The 14,295-nt window shown below is 43.2% G+C and overlaps 1 protein-coding gene across 2 annotated transcripts in view; it reads left to right on the top strand.

The window, feature by feature from the left end:
* The first annotated feature begins 1,489 nt into the window (after positions 1-1,489).
* Positions 1,490-14,295, top strand: part of usp48 (ubiquitin specific peptidase 48) — a 30,266-nt gene continuing 17,460 nt past the window's right edge. Inside the window, exons 1-9 of one of the 2 annotated variants that reach the window (XM_085405455.1) lie at positions 1,490-3,046; positions 3,612-3,732; positions 3,872-4,013; positions 5,106-5,233; positions 6,452-6,576; positions 8,454-8,562; positions 8,725-8,858; positions 10,965-11,050; positions 11,508-11,687. In XM_085405455.1, the coding sequence (XP_085261581.1) occupies positions 2,913-3,046; positions 3,612-3,732; positions 3,872-4,013; positions 5,106-5,233; positions 6,452-6,576; positions 8,454-8,562; positions 8,725-8,858; positions 10,965-11,050; positions 11,508-11,687 (1,159 nt within the window). In that variant the 5' untranslated portion in view covers positions 1,490-2,912. The remainder of the gene's footprint in view (positions 3,047-3,611; positions 3,733-3,871; positions 4,014-5,105; positions 5,234-6,451; positions 6,577-8,453; positions 8,563-8,724; positions 8,859-10,964; positions 11,051-11,507; positions 11,688-14,295) is intronic. The other variant, XM_085405454.1, reaches the window with a different exon arrangement.

The following is a 14,295-nucleotide window of genomic DNA, read 5'->3' as shown; positions in this document are numbered from 1 at the left end:
AGCTCAACACAATGTTTCTCAGAGGCAGGATATTGATAGCACAGATAAGCAGATTATGTATGTGTGAATAGCTAATGCAAAGAGCTGCCCAGTAAGCTATTTTACTGCATTATTATAGTTATCCTAATTAGATGAATATTCACAGAGACAACAAGAGAAGGCATAAACGAAAACAACTTAACACAAGAGACTGCTGCTGTTACACAGTGTTGTGGTTTAAGTTAACAGGCCAGGTCCAAAGAGATCACTGTGACCAGCCAAGTCTCCGGAAAATAGCATCGCTATTCCTCGAAGATGAGATGATGAGATGGCCTTTATTTGTCAGCTGCAGGTCTTTTGCCCACAACCGAGATGACAGACCTCCGACCGTACATACAACACAAACATCACATTGGGGAGACAGGTCAGGCCAGGTAGCGAGGAAAAAAACATTGAAATGTGTAACACAGAAGGATAATACAGGAATGCACAGATATCAACACACCATAACACAATAAACACAGACAGCAACATGGGAAAGAGTTCCAGTGTGCACATCTGATCTGGGACCGCTGCAATCTTTCGACTGCGCCTCCAGCTGACCTGATGTCCACATCATGGGGGAGGTAAGCGTTGGAGGTGGCGTTGGATCCGGGGTAGAGAGGGTGACGCGTCAGTGAGTGCTTATCAGTATCAGTATATGTCTGTGTGTGCGTGTCCAGAGTTCAGCTGAGACAGTGTCCTTCGCCCTGCCAGGCTAAGTAAACAGTCTTCCAGCCAACCCAGGTGGCCTTGCATGGAATGGGAAGGAACAGACTCAACACAGTCGTTATCAGGGAGTTGTTGTTCGGCTCCAGCCTTGAGCTGGCGCCGAAGGTAATTGAGAATTTCAAGCTGTTTTTTAACACTCGACACTGGTCTCTCAGTCTCCCGTTAATAGCTGCGAGCTTCTCCGTGATGTTATTAGCCGTCGATTCTGTGGTCAGACAGCAAGATCCCTGGGAGGATTCTAAGTGTCGTTAATACGGAAGCTCTTTTCTGGCCTTATTAACCAAACTGCACGTATGAAGCACTATCGATACTAAATTATCCTTTGCAAAGCCGCAGTTCACTGTGATTGGTCAGATGTTGCCAATGCCACGCCCATCACGACTAAGAACCATTAACCAGCTTCGTGTTCCTGACTACTGATGTTAGGGTGAGCCAATCAAATGACAGTAAGAAACCCTGGCTTTGTAGCACAGGCCCAGGTCACATGAACACCGTCTGTACACAAAGGAGAATCCCGTTCACTACTTTGTTACTGTCAAGAGAATTTTCAAATACTTGTAAATCTGATTGTGAGTTTTCCCTAAATCACCGTCTACGGTGTAGGCAACAAAAACTGTTTGCTTTACATTCGCCTTCTTTATCTGTGCTCATGTTCTACATAACTGATTCACAACAGGGGTAATTAGACAGAGGTACAGTTTCTATCAGATCACTTTTATTGTCACATCACATTACTGGTACACTGGTGCAGCACATGTCAGTGAGATTCTTGTGTGCAAGCTTCACAAACAACAGTGGTGTCCAAAACATAAGAAACATAAAAAATAAATAAATAAAATATAAGAAATATATAAAAAAAAAAAGCAATGAATGTATGTACAAATAAAAAGAATGCATGCACATATATACATACACATGTGTATATGTGTGTATATACATAAGTATAACACAAGAGTGGATCCTGCAGGAAGTGGTGTGAACAGAGTGTGACTGGATGATCCTCCCTGCTTTCCTCAGGCTCACCTCCAGTTATCCTTTTGGAACACAGCACCATATACTAATATCATTTTATTAGATTAATACAGCACAAGGTTCCGTTTTGCACAGAAACGTCCTACTTTTTACTTTCTTTGACTATTTTTCACAACCTGCACTTTCAGTTTTACTTGAGTAAAAAAGTTAAATCAATACTTTTACCAGAATGTTTTAATAAGCATGTCACCTCCTACTGAAGTATATAATGTCTCTTTTTGGCCACCTCTAACACACACAGACACACACGTATCCCACATTAGCCCCAGGCTAAATAACATCAGTGCCAAACACGTATCGCAGGCTTGACAGGCTTCGGTCCAACTATATTTACAGCGCGTTTCCATCCGGCTGGCTTTTCTATTACATTCAGACAGACAGCGAGAAATTTCAGAATTACAGTATCCGAGGAGTAAACACCGCGTCGACAACACAGGCAGCAGCTTATTGAAGTGAAACTCATAACTGACGCTTTCCCATCATTTGTGCAGAGAGCAGGCCCGTCCGCCGGTGTCCGCGTGTCCCCTCCTCCTCCGAAGAGTAGCGACGTCACATTTTGACGTCGTGTTGATTTTGAGCGGAGAAGTAATTTATTTATAAACTGACGCAAGGGCGCTAAATCTAAAATAAACCGTGAATAAAATGTGAAAATACATAAATACTTTTGGTGAAGCAGCTGCACGTATGAACGGTTCGAGAAATTTGACCTTAACACAATAAACTTGCTACGTTAGCGTCAGAGAGCGTTAAATAGAAAGTACAGAGGAAAATGACTTGCTAGCACAGCCGGTCGGGCTACATTTTAGCTAGCTAGCTAGCTAACCGTAGTAAGAGTGTTGTTTTTCTGGCGTTACCCTGCAAATACTGTTAGTGGTAGTTTGTCGTCTTTTATTAACCCTTCCGTTGTTACGTTGTGGACTCATGGACTTACAACTATGTTCAACAGGGTTATGAGAGAACGCTAGCATTAGCTGGCTACCTGGAGGTTGCTCAAGAAACAAGCCACGGCCAGCGATAACTCCGGCTAGCCGACAGTTTTAGCATTCCTGTTTCCACTTTAGTTAACTTGAGTCTTTTGGGGGTTTTTCGTGTCGTATGTGTGGCAGAGGTTAACGTTACTCCATAGAATTATGGCGCCTCGCGTACAGCTGGAGAAAGCGGCTTGGCGTTGGGTGGAAACTGTGAAACCAGAAGAAATCAGGCAGGAGCATATAGAGCTAGCATATCGAATCAACCTCCCGGCCTGCAAAAGAGGTGCCTGCAGGTACAGTATCAACATTTCTAAACAATGTTTGTTGTGATAGCGCATGTTAGTGAAAATACCCCATTTGTTGAACTACATTATATTCAGATTAGTTAAAGGCTTAATGGTCGGCTGTTCCCTCGCTTGCGGACAAGCATCAAGTCTGTGGAGCAGTTTTATAGACTGTAGGAAAGCTAATGAAGACCCACTCTCGAATTTGACATTGCACAACTTAGCTCAGCCTAGCACACAGACACTTTGCTAGTGTCTTGTTAAGGTCCGCACTGTTTGCTATGGTTGCGCTACAAAAACCATTATTGGTCTCACCCCGTGGCCCCTACCTGGATACAAATATATCTATATTATTGCTAATATATGTGTAATATATCTATATCGTGGCTAAAGCGCTTCTGGATGGATGCAAACTGCATTTCGTTGCCTTGTACCTGTGACATGTGCAATGACAATAAAGTTGAATTCTATTCTAAATGTGTGGGTGGCTGTGTTTGTCAGCTGTGCGTCGTTTAAGAGCAATGTAGCCAAAGTGTGAACCAGTAAAGTTAATAGTATTCATTTGCTTTTCCAGGAGGAACTGCAAAGGGAATCCCAACTGCCTGGTTGGTATTGGTGAACAGGCATGGCTTGGAGAAATTGATGAAAGTGCTTTTCACAGTATCGATGACCCAAATTCAGAACGTCGAGAAAAGGTACTGCAAATGATTTTCTCACATGGCCTTTTTTTGGCTGCCTTGCTTGATGATTGACAGTCCAAGTCCTGGCCACATGTAGAAACAGTATATGTAAAGATAAGGTTATGTCTCTCTGTCTGTCTCTGCCCCTTTCTAGAACACATTTGTTGGGTTGACCAACCTTGGTGCAACATGTTACGTCAACACATTTCTGCAAGTATGGTTCCACAACCTGGAGCTGCGTAGGAGTCTCTATCAGTGCCAAAATTCAAGAGCAGAGGAACATGACACTGAGTCTGGTATAAGTCAAAACTAAATCCTGGGCTGCTTCTGTGTTTTTATTTGTTTTCCAAGTAAACTCGGCAGGTTTTAGCCAGATTTGGAAAGGTGTTGTTGCTTGTTGTACATATAAATAACATAGTACACACGTCGGTATGCAGTAGTTGGCACTTGTTCTTGTGCTTTCATAGATTCCTACTGATACTGGTGGCTGTAGCTCAGGTGGTAGAGCAGGCAGGTCACCTACTAACTGGAAGGTTGGTGGTTCGATCGATCCCAGTCTGTTCCAGTCTGCATGCCAAATATCCTTGGGCGAGATACTACCCCCATGTTGTTCTCCGATGCGTCCATCAGAGTATTAATGTTGTGCGAACGTTAGTTAGAAAGCACTTAGTAACCTATTAGGGAAAAGTGCTTGTGTGATTGGGTGAATGAACAAGTTGTGTAAAGCACTTTGAGTGCTCAGAGTAGAAAAATGCTGTATAAGAACCAGTCCATTTCCCATACTGGTTCCTACCCAAAGTACAAACACAGGGTTGGTTGTTAGATTCTAAATTGGCCGTGTGTGTGATGCAAAAGTGTCCAGAATCAAGCTGTTTGTGAATGTATGAGTAAATGTAACTTTTCTTGTAAAGCACCTGGGTCTTCTACCAATCCCAGTGTTGGAGGATCAATCCCTGGTCCTGCAGTCCTGGTTTCTCTGGTCTGTGTGGTCTGTATCTCGGTCCTTGGGCGAGATACTGAACCCTGAGTTGCCCCAGTTGCACCTCGCGGTGTGAGTGTGTGACAAAAAGACTGATCATTACATGCACCATCACTTCACGGAACAACCAAAACGGAGGAGAATACAGTCATCTCACTCACATTCAGTCTGATGGATGCATTGGAGAGCAGCTTGGGGTATTTGGCAAGCGCACAGCAAAATTCAAACTTTCTTGTGTGAAATGTGAAAGGCCCAATGCTCTGCTGGACTAGTACTCATTTCTACTGTTTTGAATGTATTTTCAAGTAACTGACATAATTTGCTTAAAGCAAAAGTTGACTTTTTATGTTAGCTACTGTGACAGTGCATATACAGTATACTGTGAAGGCTTATCCTCTGTCTATTTCAGATTACGAGCCCCAGTCCATCTGTGAGCATCTACAGTATCTGTTCGCTCTCCTGCAGAATAGCAACAGAAAGTACATCGACCCTTCAGGGCTAGTGAAAGCACTTGGTCTGGACACAGGACAGCAACAGGTACATTCAGTCCCATTTATCTATGTGTCCAAGGAGCCAGGCAAAATGATCTCACAATATCTTTTGAGACAATCTGAAGTTCTTTGTTGCACACTGCTTTTGTTTCAGTCCAGTCTTTGTACCTGAACATTTTCAAAGGAATGTTTGTTAAGCCACTAAACACTGATCTGTGAATCACTCGAGCATTAAAAAGCACACGTAACTTACAGGATGAATCGCTGTTCTGTACACATAACAGAAACTTGGCAAAACTGTATTTTTAGCCATTTTGTTACTAGAAGCCACAGTTGGTTCCCATAAGAGGCATGTACAAATTACATTATAATTGAATAATATCAACACTTAGCAGTAAATCAGGAAGAAAAACCCAGATATAGTCAATTATTGTGCTGTACTTTATGTTTTTAGGTGTTTGGGGTTTTTTAAGGTTTTTTTGTTTTCAAGGTAAGTCACCTCGAGAACTGTGGGCTGTATTACAAAGTCAGGTCAACCAGTGTGCGGCCTGGATTAACTCCCTAACACTGCCAAACTGGATAAACAGTCAAATGAAGCTAGTTATCAGCTAGTTAACCGAAGGTTTCCCCTGTGTGTGGCGTTGACATCATGTGACCAATCTAAAACAGCTACTTCATGGGTCATTGGAGGCTTCCTCCACAGAAAATGTGTCACCTACTCCAGTCAGACATTTTCAGAGAACCGAGGTCACAAAATACAATACTGCTGCAACAAAGCACGTGCAATTAATGCTGCAGAAAGTGGCTGTTCTGTTGATTTAGCAGACAAAATGGTCAGATAAACATTTTAATTCCAGTGAACTAGTTCATGGCCGAGTGTGTATTTTGGTGCTGCTGTTGGCTGCTCATGGCTGCACATCTGAGCTCCACACTTTAAACTGGATCCATTCAAACATTAAAGCGCACTGTTCCATAGATGTGGCCATCGCGTTGGTTTGTTGCAGGTCAAAGTGAAATGAATTTTACTCGTTGAACATTCTTAGTGGGTGTTCTGTGTTTCAGTAGCTGCAGCTCTAGCAGTGCAAAAACGACGAGCAGCCGATTACAAACACGTATACAAATGACACTCAGAGAAAATTTGCCTAAGAGTTGAGAATGTGTTGAAGAATAAAGGTGCTCATAGCAAATATTGGCTTTCAAGCTTGTTAGGAACGTGCACACACTCTGCTTTTTGTCCTACTGACTTCAGAGCCTTTATTTTCAGGATGCCCAGGAGTTCTCGAAGCTGTTCCTGTCCCTGCTGGAGGACACACTGTCCAAACAGAAGAACCCGAACCTGCGGAACGTCATTCAGCAGCAGTTCTGTGGACAGTTCTCCTATGTTACTGTGTAAGGCTTCTTATTACTTACACTTGTTTCAATAGAGTACTGCTGTGTGTGGATTTGTTTTTCACATGTGACATAGTACTAACACGTGTAAATGCTCACCTCAGAGCTCTGCTGTCAAAGCCTGACGCAGATGGAGCTCTGTCTGTGAAGCTGAAGCTCTAAGTGCTTAACGTTTGGAGAACATGTTCTTAGAACATGTTTAGTGTCAGTACAGAACATTACATCACGTTACATTGGTTGGTAGAAACTCAGCATACATACACTTCTTTGCTGAAGATTAAGTTTTCCATCAGTCTGTATCCCTGCTAACCCTTACAGAACTGTAGTTTGAACCCCAACTGTGAGTGAGTTGTTGGGCCTTGGCTCATAAGAACGGTATACAATGGCTTTTCTGACTTTGACACAAAACTACACAGTGATTTGGACACGGCACATTTGTGTGTCAGGCTGGTTCCTGTCAGAATGCAGTGATGAGGAAGACAGGAAGGTCTCCTGTTCCACACAGATGTGCTGCTTGTTTATGTTTACAGTTCTTGGAAAATAGTTCTTTATCTTATGTTTCTGCCGTTTGCTACATAGGAGGGGTTTCACAGGTGTGGCTTAGTGTGTGTGCATATTTATTTCATATTAGAGTTAGCATTTGGACTGCAACGTGAATCATTCAAATGTGCTGAGTAGGGATGGGGATTGATGAGATTTTCATGATTCCGATTCCATTTTCGATTCTGTTTAACGATTCGATTCTTTATCGATTCTCTTTAAAAAAGGAGAACACTTGGAACTGTGTTTTATATCTTCTCTTTGAACAAGATAGAAATTTAGGAGTAACATGGCCTTACAAACCCAACAGTGAGATCTTAAGAGATCCAGCCTGTGGCTCTTCAATGGGGTGTCACAGGGTCCCCAGGAAAAAATATTGTAAATGTAAAATAATAAAATAAATATTCTTCTGTAGCAATAACAAAGTATAACATAAATTATTCTGTAACAATTACACAAGAATATCTAGTAATGTCCCTGCCTACAATTAAACACATTCACTTACTGAAAATCATCTGCTGTGGCAAACGGGTGCAAGCCTTTTACCACAAACTGAGTCACTGCTCGGTGACATTCGTCTATCCTGGCCTGAAAGGAGACGCTACCGGCAGACTGCAACGAGAGCTGCCAGCATCTGAGCCAGACTCTGTCTGTCTCATCATGGTCACTAAATGCACAGTAATGGCAGGTTTGTAATAAGGCAGATCGCACTAACATAATATGCACTGTTGTTGATTATTTACCTGCCGCATTAACGGGAGAGGACGTGCAAACGTTACTGCTGCTGCAGGTTGAGATTCACGAGTCCGGAGCGGAATTAAAAACACGACATTCATTTAAGGTCATCGCGTGTTTTGTGAGCAAATGCTTTTGCATATTCGTAGTGTTTCCTCCCTTAAATGAAATATCTACTTTGCAAGTATTGCAAGTTGTCCTGTTGTCATCCGTTCTCGTAAAGTGTAACCAAACTTTTGAGCGTTTGAGCCGCCGTGTTTCCTGCCAGGTAAATGACGCTCCGCAACGTGGTGACGTCATTTGGGGCGACTGGAATCGATAAGGGAATCGTTTGCAAAAATGGCAAACGATTCCAAGGAACTGAAACAGTGGGAACCGGTTCTTGTTGAGAACCTGGTTTCGATACCCATCCCTAGTGCTCAGCAGTTTTATGGTTTTGGTTTGAAGAAGAATGGGATGCTTAGTAAGTATTTAAAAAAAACTGAAAAACTTCAGGACTTTCCCCCCAAACTTTAAAACATTCATCTCAAAAATGACCCAGCTGGCGTTTTTGAGAGTGCATAAAGCAGAGGTGGAAATCTGTTGTTTTGGCTGTTCATCAGGTGTAACCAGTGTGGACGATCATCTGCTCTTCCATCGCGGTTTTACGAGCTAGAGCTGAACATCCAGGGCCACAAGAGCCTGACTGAGTGTGTCACCGAGTTCTTAAAGGTATCTGTCATTCAGCTACACGCAGTTTGTAGATGACATTAGTGAATTAGTTTATTTCAAATCAGAATCAGTCACATGTTAGCATATATTAGATCTGTCCAGTTTGAATTGAATTGCCTTTTAAATGCTCTGACTTTATTTTCCTTGCTCCTCACTCTGCAGGAGGAGAAGCTGGATGGGGAAAACCGCTACTTCTGTGAGACGTGTCAGAGTAAGCAGAATGCCACCCGAAGGATCAAGCTGCACAGCCTTCCTCCAACCCTCAACCTGCAGCTCATGCGCTTTGTCTTCGATAGGTCAGCCATCACTCTGCATTTCTCTGATCTGTAATTTTTATGGTGGTTTCCTTTAAATGGGGGCAGGATATCAACTAAATATTAATATTACATAAAAGTAATCAATTGATTTGGATGTCATTGAATGAATTAAGTACTTAATCTCCTACAACCCAGCTAGAATAGAAGGCAGCAAAGAAGTGGGTAAAGAGAAGCACGGTCGTGGAGTGCACTCGCCAGCCTAAAGAACTCAGTCCTATAGACGATCTGTGATCTGAAGCTTTGAGTTGACAAGGGGCAGCCAAGAAACCTAAAGGATTTAGAGTTTCTATAAAGAGAAGGCTGAGGAAAATGTTTGTGTGCTGCTCACTCATTTTGGATCGCAACAAATGAAAACTTAAGTTTGGTAGATCCTGATCACATTATGCTTTAACAAGTAGGATTATCCATGAAATGCTGAACACAGTTTCACAGGCCGGCCCACTCTTCCACGTTACATCTGTTATGTGTTTTAAACCAAGATGGCACTCACTCATCTTGAGACTTCAGAGTCGAATGGATGATGCTGGAGTAGCTGTGTTCACCTTTTGTACTGTCTCAACTAGAGCTGGGCGATATGAGATTTTTTCATATCACGATATGTTTTTTTCATTTCAGGCGATAACGATATCTATCACGATATAAGCCAAATAACTATATTTGTAAGATTTAAATGTGCCGTTGCTCACAAGTAAAATGTGAAATAATCAGCAGCTTGTTTTTATTTAAATATTTATTTCCCATAATAAGTTCAACAGGGTAGATGTACTTAAGGAACATGAGACTTTTTCAGATAAATAAAGGCAAATATTGCAAACTACACAAGGCAGCCGCTAAAGCGTTTAAGTTTCAAAATAGAACAAACGAAACAGACTAAATTGTCAATTCCACTTAGAAACAAAATATTAATTCTAAAAATAAATCTTAGTTTGTTTTACAGAAGAACAGACAAAACTGACTAACTTTTGTCAATATCAAATAAACTGAGAACTAAAAGGAAATTCTCAATCTCTCCTTGTTGTATAGCTGAGCTTTTCAAACAGTTTTAACAGTTACTTTAGTCTGACAAAAGCCGAATGACGAATTAGCGCTTCCAGTCAGAGACTGAGGCTACGTCCACACGTACACGGGTATTTTTGAAAACTGAGATTTTCCGTTTTCGTTTTAAAAAATAATCCCGTCCACACATAAAGGCAGAAATGAAGGAAAACGCTGCTATGAACATGCCAAAGCAGCAGGTGGCGCTAGATTCCTAACCGTGCAGAAATGTTGGCCAATCAGAAGTCTAGAAGCCTCGGTGGGAAAAAGTAAACAAAGCTGGGGCATAGAAGCAGAACCGAGTCGTATGTGTGGAGGGACTAACTGTGTGTATATGTAAGCATTTAAACACTGCAGAGAGTAGAATTAACAGTATTGTAGAAATTCATTTCACCGAAACAATAACGTGGCGCACAGTGTGACGCATGCACCAGTTTATTGTATTTCCAGACTTGCTTTCGGCACAATTTACAGTGCACGCTACTCTGTTTTTTGTCAGACTTGAAATAGCCGAAATACCTTCACACTACGGAGCTTCTATGGCTCTTCCGTTTGACAATCTCTCCGGCGTTGGAACCATCATCTGTTTTCTCTTCGGTCACGCTCGGTTGATTTTTCTAGTCGGCACACTCATTTCCTCCATTACCCGCTGGCTGCTTCCCAAACAAACACACGTGTGGCTTGGCACTTGTGCTGTACGTAACAAGTCACGCGACGTGACGCTGCGGCTGTGATTGGTTCGGCTCTGCGCTACTTAGTTTGGATTGGCTGACCTTTTTTTTTTTTTTTTTTTTTGAGGACAAGAGCGGCGAGGTCTATCGCGATAGCTTAATTTCTCTATCGAGTAAAAGTTATATCGCGATACATATCGTTATCGTTCTGTCGCCCAGCTCTAGTCTCAACTAAAATACATAGCAGTATTAAAATTAATCTTTTTTTTAAATCTCTTAAAGTCACTTTTTTAAGGAAACTAGCTGGAATTAATTAATTAAACTATTTATGTCATTGGTTTCTTCTGCCTTGAGGTCAGACATGTGTTTTCTCCTCCAGACAAACAGGCCACAAGAAGAAGCTCAACTCTTTCATCAGCTTTCCAGAGCAGTTGGACATGGGGCCTTTCCTAGAAGAAAAGCAAGGTATGAGCAGTTTCTCCGTGTGCCACAGAAAGTAGCCGCACCGATTCAACAGCTTGCACTGGCTTGTGGCAGCTATACAACAGGAATGTGGTCCAGCTTATAGATACAACTGTGTCTTGAGGGATTCAGTTACACGTTGACAGCTACATTAGTTCACACCTAGTCATAGCATAGCTCAAATGTGGATTGCACCTATGTATTTGAGGTACCTAAATAAATACATCATCTGTTGTCTGCCAGTTGTTGCACTTTAACAAAGTGACATGTGAAAAAGTTCACTTGCAGCCTGTCTCTAAAGTGGCCCCAGACTCATTGTGTATGTAGACACTGGTAAACTAAAGGGGCCCAGCACAGACCATCTCTGAATCTGGGCTGAGTGATTACATCTCCTGTATGGTTGAGGACGGTCTTACTACCCAGTAACATGAGTTATAATGTTATGTCTCCGTCTCGCCAGATGAGAAATGTGTCTATGAACTGAGCGCAGTGCTGATTCATCGGGGAATCAGTGCCTACTCCGGCCACTACATCGCCCACGTGAAAGATGCTCGTACTGGCGACTGGTACAAATTCAACGATGAGGAAATTGAAAAGATGGAAGGCAAAAAGCTACAGCTTGGTATTGAGGAGGACATTGGTACGTAGTAAGTAGCATGGAAATGGGGGCACTTCAGTAGTACCTTTGTGAAATCCCCATGTAACGTTGTGTTATTGTTGCCAAATATTATTTCTAATGTATAATGTTCTTCCATCCGTCCATTTTCTTCTGCTTACCTGGGTCTGGGCAGAGAAGCCCAGACCTAACCACCTTCTCCAGCTTGTCTGGGGGAGCACCGTGGCATTCCTCGGTAAGCGATTATATCTTACCGAGATTATATATATATATATAAGAGATTATATCTCTCCAGCGTGTCCTGGATCTGCCTCGTGGTCTCCTCCCAGTGGGACATGTCTGAAACACTTCACCCAGGAGGCATCCTTTTGGTGTGGAGCAGTAGCTGCTCTACTCTGAGCCCTTTTGGATGGCCAAACTCCTGACTCTGTCCCTAAGGGAGGGGCCAGACACCCTTCAGAGGAAGCTCATTTCTGCTTTTTGTATCCACAATCTCGTTCTTCCAGCCACAGCTCATGACCACAGCTGAGGGTAGGGACATAGATCGACCTTTTACACTCAGCTCTCTCTTTATTGTGACGAGCCAGTACAGCATCTGCATCACTGCAGCTGCAGCACCAGTCTGTCGATCTCCCACTCCTCTCTCCCTGTACTTGTGAACAAGACCGCGCGATACTTAAACTCCTCCACTTGGGGCAGCAACTCATGTCTGACACAGAGTGGGCACTCCACCCTTTTGAGGAGCCTCTATCAATCTTGGAGGTGCCGATTCTCATTCCCGCCGCTTCACACTCGGCTGTGAGCCGCTCCAGTGCGAGCCAGAGGCCATTATGAAAAAAATCCTTGACAAATATTTTTAGTGCTGTCAGCGTTAATGTGACTAACGCAGTTAACAGTTAACCCAACCCATCTGGAGCGCAGACTGAGTCAAAATCCCTGAAAAGTCTCTGTCAACGCATTTCAGACAGTTGGTCCAAAGTTTGTTCATTCTGCGCTCCAGATGGGTTGAGCGCGTTAAAAACTTTAATCATGATGACGGCATTAACGCTGACAGCCCTAACTTTGGAGGGAAATTAGTTTGTCCAGGTGTGGACTTCTGTCTTGTAGACGCCCAAATCAGTCCGTGCATGATTACATTACTCCGCCATTCAAAAGGTCTGCGCATGCGTGAATGTATCGCTCATCATCGATTATTGGACTGACGATTGTCGGTTGGAAAGTTTTTACATATCGCCCCACTCTAGTCCAGTGATCTGTGACCAGGAAGATAACAGAACCTGGGATGCTCCTGTGTCCGAGGTTCAACTAGGGGAGGGAGTCTCCTTTCCAGCATCCTGGCATAGACTTGCACGGGAGGCTGAGGAGAATGATCCCCCCTATAGCTGAAGCTTCTGGTCCCCCTTCTTAAAGATGGGAACCACCACGCAGGTCTGCCAATCCAAATGTACCGCCCCTTATCTCCACGCAACATAAGATAAGATAAGATAGAACTTTATTAATCCCTCGGGTGGGTTCCTCTGGGAAATTCGATTTCCAAAAAAGCACAGCACCGACAGAAGTTACAGAGTTATACACACACACACACACACATATATATAAATACAGAGACAATATAAATAAAATATACGAAGGGGATAAATAGAATAAATAGGAATAAAAATAAAAATACAAGTGAATTGCACATTTCAAGTATTGAGTCTATTGCACCGTTGACTATTTACAAAAGTATTGCACAAGGTATTGTACAGTGAGGTGCAGAGGCACTACAGCTTAGTTGTTCCCCCCTCCTTTGTCCTCCTGTTTCCCCTCCCTCTCCCCTCCAGAGAGGAGTTAAACAGTCTGATGGTGTGTGGGACAAAGGAGTTTTTAAGTCTGTTAGTTCTTGTCTTGGGGAGAAGCAACCTGTCACTGAACAGACTCTTCTGGTTGTTAATGGCCGTGTGCAGAGGATGCCCAGCATTGTCCATAATGTCCATCAGTTTCTTTAATGTCCTTTTCTCTGCCACTGTCACCAGAGTGTCCAGCTTCATGCCGACCACAGAGCTAGCCCTCCTGATCAGTTTCTCCAGCCTGGATGAGTCCTTCTTTGCTGTGCTGCTCCCCCAGCACACCACAGCATAGAAAAGTACTCCAGCAACCACCGACTGGTAAAACATCCTCAGGAGCTTCCTGCAGATGTTAAAAGACCTCAGCCTCCTGAGGAAGTACAGTCGGCTTTGGGCTTTTTTATACAGGTGCTCTGTGTTGCATGACCAGTCCAGTTTATTGTCCACCCACAGCCCGAGGTACTTGTACTTGTTGACCACCTCCACCTCCTCCCCCTCTATCTGAACCGGCAGTGGACCTGCTCTAGACCTCCCGAAGTCCACAACCAGTTCCTTAGTCTTTGAGGTGTTGAGTTGCAGGTGGTTTGTGTGACTCCATGCGACAAAGTTCCTCACCAGACTTCTGTACTCCTCTTCCTGATCATCCCAGATACACCCCATGATGGCCGTGTCGTCTGCAAACTTCTGAATGTGGCATAATTCAGAGTTGTAGCAGAAGTCAGAGGTGTACAGGGTGAAGAGAAGAGGGGACAGCACAGTTCCCTGTGGTGCTCCTGTGCTGCTGACCACTGTGTCAGACGTGATGT

This window comes from Rhamphochromis longiceps, linkage group LG5 (assembly GCF_057381845.1).
Source record: "Rhamphochromis longiceps isolate RC_006_pf linkage group LG5, R_longiceps_female_GT1.1, whole genome shotgun sequence".
NCBI classification, from domain to species: Eukaryota; Metazoa; Chordata; class Actinopteri; order Cichliformes; family Cichlidae; genus Rhamphochromis; species Rhamphochromis longiceps.
This window is presented reverse-complemented; position numbering and strand designations above follow the sequence as displayed.